Here is a 12,498-nt window from a genome sequence, read left to right as displayed (position 1 = left end):
ACTCCACCACACTCAGTCCACCACCGAGTCTCTGTTTCCTGTGATGAGAAATATAAGGTCAGGACTATGGTGTCACGCAACATGGCCACACACACGCACGCACGCACGCACGCGCGCGCGCACACACACACACACACACACACACACACACAGCAGCTGTGTTACACATCAGTTGCTAGAACCTAGAGACAAGATGAAGCAAGCAAGTAAACACGAAAGTCGAGTTTGACGCTTGAGTAAAATCTGGTCTCAAAACCAGTCACACTGACACGTCCCTAAAACCATACACTCATCATCAGAGACTCACACGCTATAACTGTTTTAACCAACTGCAGCAGATCAACTCTCATTTTATTCTACCTGAAATGGAAACAACAGCTTTTAATATGAAATACTGCAGAATATATTTAGACACACACACACACACTCACATGAAACCGTCCAGCATCCTGAAGCACAGGTGACACAGCTCCCTCCTCTGACCATACAAGTGGACAACATGCAGAGCACGGCTCACTAACTATCAGCTAAAAGAACAGATATATTGAACATGAATGAGTGCAGTGGTCCCTCCAAATTATCCTCCTTCCCTTCCTGTCTCCTTATTCTCTCTCATTTGCTTCATTTATGTGCAAGTTCCTCCACAACACCATCACTGCCCTCTCGTCTCTCTTAGCACCACCCGACTCCAGCCACCACTTCATCCACTGCCCTCTCACATCTAATTAACCTCATTGATCTGCACTGTTATATCATGTCAGATCTTTCTCCTCTGGTGGATCCGAGCCAATGATTGCGTTCAGATAAAGTCAGACACATGTCCTGAACCACACGCATCATCTACCTATGACGAGGTATTGAGTTTGGCTCAATTTTTCCATGACAGCTGGAGCTATAGATCACAACAGCAGAGGTGTAAAGATCAGTATAAACATAATGTCAAGATGGTTTAGATCATAAATACAGTAGAGGCTCTTCAGAGACCTACATGCTGAATATTTGTATCAGCTTTTAAATGCGTATTAGCACTAAGGCTATATAACAACAGCCAACTGGAATTTGTTTAATTCTGCAAAAACGTGGCATTACATCAGTGTTTACCATTAGCTTTGAATAATTAGACACATGATTGGACTGAGCAGCTTACTGGCAGCACAGCAGCTCGTTGTTTAGTGTACAGCATGTCGTAAAAACAAGACATAGATGGCCACGTAAGCTGCCAAAGACACACACACACACACACACACACACACACACACACACACACACACACACACACACACACACACACACACACACACTGTAGTCTCCAGGTTGAATTACATGGATGTGACAACATGATTCAAAATCCATGAAATGTAACAGCCTTTTTCTACAAAGAGCCAAATATGGAAGATTCAGCTCCACTGACTCATAGAGGGGAGGCAGAGGAGATACAGAAATCCAGTCCTGCAGCACAAAAAGCATGAAACCAGTGTCTCACTGTAACAGGAGATGAAACAGGAGAAACCTATGTGCTCTTTACAGCAGCACAGGCCTCTTTACATTCCACTTACACTAAAATAGATGCTGCAGCAAGCTGGGGAAGCTTTGGCATCATGCTAACTCCTGCACCAGCATATTAATGCAGTGAGCTAACTGCTAAACACACTCCATTAAATGGAGAAGCTGACATGCTAACAGACAAGTGAAGGATCTATTACATGAATGACACGGCAGAAGGGGAGGAGTTTAAACAGGAAGCACATGGAGCTAATGTCAATTTCCCTCCTCTCCATGGGAGATAAATTATAGCAGAAGTAGAGACAGAAGACGGAAACTGAGTTAAAGTATGTTTAGCTTTTCTTTGCCCCTCAGCAGCAGATGGACAGAAACATCTGAGGTCACAGTTTACCTTGTTCAACACTGGGTGTACGGCGGCGGCGGCAGTAAAACCAAAATCCAGCTGCTGTTAAGAAGTGAAACGTCACCACCAGGATGGGTGTAATGACTGCAGGGTCCGTTAGACAGTCCATCTTCTCTAAGTGACTGATCCACAAATCACTAGAAATGATTCTCTGCTTCTCACAAAATTTCAGTAAAACTAAGTCTTAACGTCAAAAAAGTCAAAAATAAAAAGTCACTGCAGCTCCATCGACTGCAGGCTTCCAGGTAAACTCCCAAAACCAGTGGCATCCATACAGGAGAGGTTTCCCAGTAGGTTTGTGAATGTCACTCGTCAGAATGATGAGGAACCTTCTCCTTTCACTTCTTCACTCTTGACACAAGAGAAAAACTTTCTTCCTGTCCTTTTCACAGCATCGCTCTTTTTCCAACACATAACCACTGCAGCTAAAAACTTCTGAGTCCTTCTCTCCATTCAGATGCCCTCCCTCTTCCCCCCCTGACTCTCTCTCTCTCTCTCTCTCTCTCTCTCTCTCTGTGTTTCAATCCCGCTCGCTCTCTGACACTCTCACAGTGAATTCCTTTCCCCTGAAACAAGCGACCAGACTGCAGCCGTTGCTCAGTGCACCGTTAGAAAACCAGTAAATACATGAAATAGGACCAATCAGACGGAAATGTGCATGTGTGTGTTTGTAGTTGCCTCACACTCTCCGAAGAAAACCACATGGGAGATACCCACACGCTCATCTTCCTGTCTGTGTGTGTGTTTCTATGTTAGCATGTTAGTCTTTTTATATATTTGTTTCTAAGCATTTTACAATAATTTGAATGCATATATGTTGTACTTGCATGTAAATCATATAGCTGTCCTGCCAGTGTGACCACGAGTTAGCAGCAGTTTGTGGATGGTGTGTGTGCATGTGGGCCTCTGTGTGTCTGCATGTGTGTGTGTGTGTGTGTGTGTGTGTTTACCTCTGTTGCTATGAGTGAGCAATGCATCCTGGCTGTGATATTTATTCGCAGCTATCTTTGAATGATGTCTGCTGACTGTGACGCTGTGTTCAAAAGCTTCAGACAGAGGCTGCGATTAAGCCAAGGTGATGATAGTGTGTGTGTGTGTGTGTGTGTGTGTGTGTGTGTGTGTGTGTGTGTGTGTGTGTGTGTGTGTGTGTGTGTGTGTGAGTGAGTGTGTGTGTGTGCACACATGTTAGAGGCAAGAGACATTACAGCATGATTCAGCATGATTCAGGCTGCAGACTGGAGGGCAGGGGGTCTTCAAGTTACTCTCACCCTGCAGAATGGGGTGTGTGTGTGTGTGTGTGTGTGTGTGTGTGTGTGTGTGTGTGTGTGTGTGTGTGGTCAAGTTATCAACTCAGCTCTGAAAAGAAAGCCACTGACATTTTAGTCCTAGCAACCTCCAGACAAAACAACAAACAACCACAATCAATCTGACGACATTTCATTGCTGTTGGCTGAAAAGACCTCCGCTCCAAACATCAGCCGTTGTCATGGTGATTTTAATTTCTGCATGTGATGCATGCTTTTCAACCATAGTACAGAGATTTAAAACTAAGTTAGTCATTTTGAAGATGCATGTTTATCACCACAGAACAAAGATAATCCGATAAGACAGTAATCATGCAGCATTTACACAATTACTGCAGAGCGTCCCTGTGGATGTTTGGAGACGAAAGTAATAAGTTTCTTTCCCATTAGTCATTTCCTGATCATTACAATTACCAGATAACATGAGGTCATGGAGATGTGATCCTGATGCCAGCTGTTGATGCACTGCTTTCCAACACTGAGGCTCAGCTGGTGATTTCCTTTTGCAGCACAACTACATTACCCAGAGTGCTTTCTGTCCTAACATGACCTCAGTAGCTGATCAAGAGGCTTGTACTTTTTCTAAATGTAATAAAAAATGTGCAAGAACAGAACTACGTTACCCAGAGTGCTTTTCATCCTAAAATAACCAAATACTTTAACTCCCAAAATAACCAAACAAAAGTGTTTTATTTGAGCAGTGTGTGTATTGATTAGATAAGAAAAGGAGGAGCAGTCAGAAAGCATGTGACAAAAGCATCAAGGAATGAAGTCTGAATACAAAGCACAGATTGAAAGAGAAAAGAGGGGGACAGAAAAAAAGTGAGAAGAAACTACGCTGTAAATTTATCAACCACACGTCTCTGGTGGTAAAGGGTGTGATGCCGCCACTGTGGGGCAGAAGAGACCAACATGTGTGTGTTCGGCTGCTAAACATGTCACTAAACCACTGACGACAGTGTGACATGAAGCTGGATATCACACAGCAGTGATCCTCATGTTGTAGTCTGCTTCTTACAGGCTGAATACTACTGCTTCATTTATTTACTTTCAGCTGCAGCTTCATATCCCTCCACAAACAGCAGCAGCAAAATCTAATGTTCTGTCAACTATGATGTTTTCACTGAGCCAATTTCAGCTGCATTTCTTTATGAAGGTGTGTTTGGTGTGATTCATCATTGTCAAATGTTTCATCACCTGTGAACACACAGAAACTCCTCACATTTTCATATGTCATCTGCAAATACTCCCAGCCACACCCTCACTACAGCCTGCGCTGAGCTGCTCTGAATTCAGGATGTTTTACTCTGACTCCACACAAATTCAAAAACACTAAACATTCCCCTGTAAAAAAAAAAACAAAACAAAACACAAAACAAAAACCAAACTGTTTCGTCAGTATATTTCTTCCTCCCACATGTTACTCTGGCTGAATGACAGGCTGCTGGTGAGTATGAGTGTCTGTGCATAAGTGTATGTTAGCTTTCAGGATCAAGAGGTCAGGGGTCCAAACTCATGGACCCTCCCACTCCTGCAGAAAATGCTGTGTCTGGAAATTTCACCACACACACACACACACACAAACACACACACACACACACACACACACACACACACACACACACACACACACACACACACATAGATGCAACCAGGGTGTAACAAAGCCTGGGGATGATGTCAGACTTCAGAGGAGGGAGGACCAATGAAAAGAAGAAGAGAGACAAATGAGAAGGAAGGAAGATGGAAGGATAAGAAAAAAGATGGAAGAGTGTGGGAAGCATCGAGGGAGAAGGGGAGAAACTACAGTGTTATTGTAAGGCCTGCTGCTGTGTCGGCTGTTTGTGTTGGTTCGTGAATGACTCTTTTCATTCAGATATCAGAGAGAGAAATCTCACACTCACGAAGAAGAGAGAATCAGAAAGACACACACAGACAAAAACACACACAGCCTTTTGTGACTGGTGTGTACAGTCTCACTACTGTCTCTGCTTTCACTACACTGGCATAATATAACCCATCCAGTGCTTTTACCCATTAGATTATGTGGATTGCTCTTATATTGCTCTGCTTGTCTATATGATGCCTCCGTTCGTTTGCATGTATCCTCTTGTGTGTGTGTGTGTGTGTGATGCTGCAGCCTGTCTCTCCCTCCCCCAGTACAGCTCACTTCTCCCAGTCAGCATCCTTTACATAGATAGTCTGGATGCCAGCAAGGTCACCCTGACACACCAACGTTCCTCCTGTGAACTATAGAAGGGAACAGGAGAAATGATGTTGATGAAGGGCAGAAATGTACCAAGACTTGCTGCCCTGCGCCTGCACATTACGCTACTGTGACAAACAAATTTCTCTCCTCACACACTGAGAGATGCATGAAGTCAGAGCTATAAACTGATCTGCATATGGAAATACACTGCGGGCAAACCACACAAAGGACAATGTTCATACTTGCTGCAGGACTGGGTAGAGTGTCTGATGAAAATCATAAAGTTGCTGGGATAATTTCACTTCTTGGTTTTTCTACTTCTCTTTCAAATAATTAAGAGACAACATGTCTGGTGCATGTGTCTGACCCTGATGAAGGACGTGAGACTACATTTACACCACTTTTATTCATCTGGCAGACGCTTCTGTCCAGAAAGACAAACAAAAATAATGTTGGTCAATGTAAAGTTCGTGGTAACGCCAAACTTTTCATTGATATTGTAAAGTTTTGCGTCAAAGCAGGACTCAGCCTTCAGGGCCAAAATGTGTCTGTGTCCAGCAGAGAGTTAAAAACTGTCACGCACCAACAGCCAACAGATTTCTCCTGATTTAATTAGTAATTCTGCAAATTCTGGACTGTGAGAAACGTATTATTGTCATTTAGGTTAACATAAAAAATGGTTGAAACAAATAATTCCATACATCAAAGTTAAGTTAACACCTATTTAACATGAAGTGACGCAGAATCCCATCTGTGTGAGGACGGTGCCAAGTGCAGGGGGAAACAGGAAAAAAATCTGTTGACAAAGGGGCAGAAGGGAGGATGAAGAGCGGGAGCAGGATGAGGAAAAGGACGGTCACATCAGAGTGATGAATCCTCTGACATTGGACTTTCACATTCACACAGCTACAACAGAAATTACAGCCCTGCAGCCTTCTCCTCTCTCCTCCCTTTAGTCGCTCTGACAGTCTGAAGTCTGTAGCGTTTTTTTACACAGACTCTGATAAAACTGTGGTGGTTTTGTTTTCACAATAAGATACATCATCAGACCTAATGAGGTAAAACGTTGGTCCTCACAAACCTAACGCCTCAATCATCACTGTGTTTTGAAGAGACTCAGTCCTGGTTCTGAACCAGCTGCAGAGATAAAGAGATGCTGTGCTGCTGTAACGCGGAGCTTTTACATGTGAATAAAATATCTACTCCGAGACACAGCTGCATGTGGTGTGACCGTGACACATCATCGCTGCCTGCCAGCCTCCTGCACTATTCCCCAGCAGCTGCGTGACCTCTGACCTCTCCACTGCTGAAATGCAGCAGAAACACTTCCTGCCTGGAAACCGAGAGTCCTGACCTGCCACTCTGGGGCTGAACCTTTCAGACGTAAGCACCAGGAGGTTTCAGACCTAATACTGCACACAGGATGAAAGTGGAACAAGGTGGATGTAGATGCCAGGAAGAAAATACTTGTACATGTTTTGATAAAACGTTTCCGTAGTACAGCCAGAACAGTGCAGCACCAGCCACAGTGAAATGTTCTCTGAGATCCTGAAACAGTGAGAGTGATGGAGGAATAATTCTGTTGGCAGCACACTGATAAATAGGTGATATACAGTCTGCAGGAGACATTGGAGCCACTTTGAAATGCATCCAAACTTTAAGTCAAACTCATCTCCACTGCATTATCAAACTCGGCAGTTAGGGGGCAATCTGGGTCCAGACACAGAGCGGCGGGGCCCAGTTTCCCTCCAGTGATGCAGCACTGATTTTCTTATTTAGCTGAAAACCCGAAAACAAAGTTTAGTCTCTCTCCTGGACCCAGGTCCTGTAAACTGTTGTTTTTCTGTCTCTCTGTCCAAACTCTTCAGTTGTTAATTTTGGTTAAATCTGCACCTGGTTACTGTTGTTAAAAGTTACCAGAACAACAAAAATTCCCACCAGGGAAACTGTGGAAAATAATTAGAGGCCCAGTATAAGAAGTATAAGAAGAGCACACTGTCAGTGAAACACTTACACACAGACAGTTTATCTGTATCCAGACAAATTGATTTGGCATCACTGGGTCAGACTGACGAGCAGTGAACCTCAGACTGTTAGTTATGCAGGCGTGGATAATCACACAGCGAGGAGCTGGACATCATGATCACTGGACCTGATCGAGGCTTCACGACAACCCAGTCAACTGAACAGCAGAATCTATATCATCTAAAGACTTTTAGGCTAAGACCAAACCAGCTGATATTTAACTGCAGAGCAAAGTATTTTCAGAGGCTGGAGGATGAGATGAGAAACTTCACTGTCCTTTTTTGAAACTGTGGCTCTTTTCAATGTGTATACTTATATATATGTGTGTATATGTGAGCATTTCAGGGCATTTAGTTCAGACTTGTGCCAGGGAGTGTTATGGAAGTCTGTTGTGACTTTGTAAAAGTGACTGTGGTGCTTTTTCAGACATTAACATCTAAAATAACATCACGTTTCATGTCTTAAATGTGATAATTTTATGTTGCATATTGTATAGTTTGTCATATTGTATTTTATTCTGTTCATAATTCCCAAGCACATGAGCAGTAAACAGCCAATAGTAAGAGAGTAAGTGTTTGGCAGGGAGCACAGTGTCACTGTTACCCACTGTGGACTCTGTCAGTGTGGGATGAACATGAAAAGCTCCCAGTGCTGTTCCTGCTGACAGATAACTAAGTTCTGTTTTGACAGGAGAACCAAGCAGATCGTTCCACCCATTCTAAAGAGCGGACAGGAAGACAGCCAAGAGTCCTCAGACAGACAGAGACACTCAGACAGACAGACAGACAGTGATACCCCGCGATGCCATTAAGAGATTAGAGGACAGGAGGGGAGGATGAAACAGGAGAGGATAGAGGAGTGTGGCCCCCAGATAAACTAACAAGGATGGATTAACAGGAGGTGACTTGAGGACACACACAAATAAACACAAGGCACTGAACACAAAACACAGGGGTGCTACAGTGTCACTGAAAAGTGGGAGGTTGATCCACCTAGAGACAGACTTGAGGTCAACGCAGACACTGCTTTACCCTCCACCAACAGCTCTAATCTGTGTTCATTAAACACAGGTGGACTCTGTGAAAACCCCTCACATTTACATTCCTTCTCCCCCGGCCAACGGTGATGTTAGAACAGTTCCCAAAAACCTGAGGAGCTGTTTTCTGGTCAGCTGTGTTCCAGGAAATGACTCTGAGCACAGAGACGAAGCCACAAGAGAGAAATGAGGAGAAAGTCTTCAGTCAAGCACATTTGAACTCAAACTGCTGCTGAGTCCAACAACGTCAGGAGAACAACTCTGTTTCTGGAGGCCTGACTTACACACTCAAAAAAACCAAAAACTCACACACAACAGCGCCAAAGCTTTTGTTTTCTGGAAACAAAGCCCAATTACCCCTGTCCTCTGTGTCACCCTGCATCATAAAGGAAAAGAACAAAGATTTATGCATCTATCTCCCTCTGGGCCACACTCACACCCACCAAAAATAGACCATTGTATCATATAACACGTTATATCAGGAAGATTTCTGGGTCATAATAGAGAAAAATAATTTCAGCACAAAGTACAGCTGTAGTTGATCCTTTCATCTTTTCCATTAATGACATGACTGCAAATATAAATAGAAACTTATTTGAACACTTGAGCAGTGCTGCAGCTGTACTGGTGAGGAGAGCCCTGTGTACATTATCATGGATAATTTGCTGTATGCTGGATGTTACATGATGGACTTTGGCACACTGAGCCTGGCTGCAAGCAGGAAACCCACACGACCTCTGACCTGTCCCTGTCGCTCCCCGACTCTCCATCAGGCTCAGGAGCAGCATGAAAACAGCGACGCTGACCTCTGGAGCTATAACTGCGCGGTCAGAGCCCTCCTCTGGGTAAAGGCCACGGATCATGTTTGTGTCCGTGTGTGTGTGCGTGTTGACTTCAGCCTGAGCATGTCACTCAGGTAATCTAATCTCACACTTTATAGACACACTTTCCCGGTTGTCGCCCTGCAACCGCTGCAGAAATCTGGTTCTTCACATGTCCAGAAAAACAGCAGAGAACCAGGAGGAGAGAGGAGGAGAGTTGGAGGAGGAAGAGTTATGGCTCAGAGAAGAACCACTGGATAGATGGTGGGAAAGGAGGGAGGGGACGGACTTTGGAAGAGGGGTGGAAGAAAGAGTGATAGATTTATGACCCCGTGAGAAAAGAGAAGCTTCATCCAAACTCTTTGGTTTTAGGGCCTTAGTTAATCACAGGTTAATGAGCCAGAGAGGGAAGGACACAGGGAGCCAAAGAGAGAGAGGGGCATAGAAACAAAAAGAGAACAGAGGATTAATCAGCGGGAAGAAGAAGGATTGTATTCTAATTGAGATATATTAGTGACGCAACTGGAAAACAATGAGGGAAAAAAATGAGGGTGAGGGTTACACACAAGTGCACAGGCTACAGAGGGTGAGATAAGGACAGATACAAGATGAAAGTCCAAGAGGAACAAAAACATGAGACAAACAGAAGACAGAAAGTGAAAGAAGGAGGAATAATAAACATGAGGAGAGCGGCAGGGAAACAGAAACAAAGACACAGGGAAACAAAAAAGAGAAGTGAACTGCAGAATTTCCAGAATTTGTAAAAGAAATGATTTTTTTAAAAAACTGGATGTGAGTCTACAGCAGCTCTGTGAGGCTGAGCTAAGTGCTAACATCAGCTAACATGCTAACATGCTGATGTTTACCATACCCAACATCTTAGTTTAGTGTGTTAGCCTGCTAACGTTTGCTGCAGCCGAGGCTGATGGGAGTGTCGTCTGTTTTTCAGATACAACTTTACGTATTGGACTGATTCAAACTTTGACTTGGTGGCGATGAAAAGCTAAGAGATCACCAAAGTTCTTTATTACACATTGTGTGGGAACCATGAAGGTCAGTGCGTTTGTTCAGGTCAGTGAGTTTTTGTTCCAATCCATCAAGTGAGCGTCGAGATATTTCACTAAAACTCATCGGCACTGGAGAGAAAGTCAGGAGATCACTACAGTCCATCGTCTTTAACTCCGCAGAACATGAATGCTAACACAAGATGTCATGACAATCATCCAAATGTTGTTGAGATATTTTAGTCTGGACCAAAGCGATAGACCAACCAACAGCGTCATCCGGAGCCACGTCGCTACTGTGGTTAAAAAAATGATTTGACTTTACTTCTGCCTGATTGTGTCAAATTCTGACTTTTCCTGTCTGTGTGCCAAAGACCGTCAGACCCCGGCTCCGTCAGCGCCTCGCTTTGCTGCACATGTACAGAGCAGAGAGTGAATAAGAGATGGAGTGAAGAGGGTTAGGAGGAGGTGTGTTTGTGAGAGCCAAGGAGAAAGAGCAAGATATCTGCAGTGTCGTGAGAGAGACGAAGATGAAGAAGAAGAAAAACACTCAGACGATGAGGTCAGTGGATGGGAAAAGACGAGGCAGAGGGAGAAAGACAAAAAGTGAGGGAATGAAAGGAGCAGGGGCAAAGAATGTGAAGAGTGTACACAAATACAGGGGACCCGAACACATAACCACGGTAACCAGGCCCTTAATTTTAACCCCAGCTGTTCTCGTTACCATGGACACCTCTCAATTAGGACCCCCCTCCGCTCCTCCACCGCCATCCCGTCCTCTGGCCTTTCATTGGGGCACTTGACCCGAGCTTCTGAAAAAGCTGTAATTATGAGGCTGTCAGAGGCGGCGGCGGGTCCTCGCTGCCATGACGTCAACGTTTACATTCAGGCTGGTAAAGGTCTCAGCGTCAGAGGCCTCTTTTTATTTAGGTCTTTTTTTTAGCCTGACATCTCAAGATGACACATGATCAGTCCACTCAGGGACGCACCGCCACCTTTAACCCTCACACCACTAATACCTGCTTGTTTGACATGAAAAGTCTGGATTCAGGAAACTAACACACACATTTGTGTAAGCAGGTGTGAGGTCTTAATGGTTTTGGAGGTAAAACTGACCTGAGAGCACCTCATTAGCCTGGATGCACAATAAAAGCTCCTCCTCACTGATGAAAAGCTTTGACTTTTATCTTATGGGTCCATTATTTTGTGTCTGTGTGCATTTGTTTTTAAAGTTGTGCGTATTGTGCACAGGCAGGTGTGAATTTGCGTGTGAAATTCAGGCGGTTTCACAGTCACTGGAGCTGTCGGTGAGTTAGTGAAGGCTTGTGTGTGTGACAGTGTCACAGAGAGACAGTGGAGTATTGTGAGTGTCTGTGTGTGACTCCCAGCGAGGAGGAGTGACCATTGAACAGGAGGAGGGGGGAGGAGCGGTCGTACATCAGAGACAGACGGAGGCTCCTCTTCCTCACTAATGGCCTTGTGATGCTTTTCCACCTCTGCAAAGATCTGTTCATTGTGTTCACACTCTGATCACGCACACACACCTACACACATGCACATACGACGGCAGCTCCCTTCACTATGTGGCAGAGCTGCTGCAGGAATGTGAATTGTGCCCGACATGCACAACAACGTGGAAAGTGATCAATGGCAGCGTTAATTGCTTGACATTGCACAGGTTCATTCAGAGTCAGGTATGTTCAGACTTAGTCCTGTTACAGGCAGGGACAGTAATCCTCTTTTAACGAGCTCTTAGGGAGATGAGTTCAGGACCGGCATTAAAACACTTTGAGGAAACATGAGGTTTGGTTTGTAACTATGTGACAGCAGCTGCAGGTGAACGAGGGAGGAAAAGACCGGAAGGCCGGAGGAGGAGGGAGGCGTTGGTGTAAGGAGACCCCAACCCCAAAGAGCAAAGAGATGAAAAAAATAAAAATAATAACAGAGAATTAAGGTTATGCTAGATGTTGACTGTTAATGTAAAGTAAGAGGAGAGGAGAGAGGAGAGGAGGAGAGAGGAGGGGAGGAGAGAGGAGAGGAGAGAGGAGAGGAGGGGAGAGGAGAGGAGAGGAGAGAGGAGGGAGGAGAGGAGAGGAGAGGAGGGGAGAGGAGAGGAGAGGAGAGGAGAGAGGAGGGAGGAGAGGAGAGGAGAGGAGAGGAGGGGAGGGGAGAGGAGAGAGGAGAGGAGAGGAG

At 44.7% G+C, this 12,498-nt stretch overlaps 1 protein-coding gene across 12 annotated transcripts in view; it reads right to left on the bottom strand.

The window, feature by feature from the left end:
• Positions 1–12,498, bottom strand: part of macf1a (microtubule actin crosslinking factor 1a) — a 224,626-nt gene that overhangs the window by 137,148 nt on the left and 74,980 nt on the right. Inside the window, exon 1 of one of the 12 annotated variants that reach the window (XM_071501062.1) lies at positions 1,895–2,316. The exons of the other annotated variants lie outside the window; for them this stretch is intronic. Coding sequence (XP_071357163.1) covers positions 1,895–2,015 — 121 coding nt within the window. The 5' untranslated portion in view covers positions 2,016–2,316. Of the gene's footprint in view, positions 1–1,894; positions 2,317–12,498 lie in introns of those variants that run through there. 12 annotated transcript variants of the gene reach the window in all.

This window comes from Trachinotus anak, unplaced genomic scaffold, assembly GCF_046630095.1.
Source record: "Trachinotus anak isolate AG129_WGS33_773 ecotype Australia unplaced genomic scaffold, CSIRO_AGI_Tana_v1 ptg000016l, whole genome shotgun sequence".
Taxonomy (NCBI): domain Eukaryota; kingdom Metazoa; phylum Chordata; class Actinopteri; order Carangiformes; family Carangidae; genus Trachinotus; species Trachinotus anak.
Note: the sequence above shows the minus strand (reverse complement) of the source record. Positions and strands in the feature narration are given on the sequence as shown.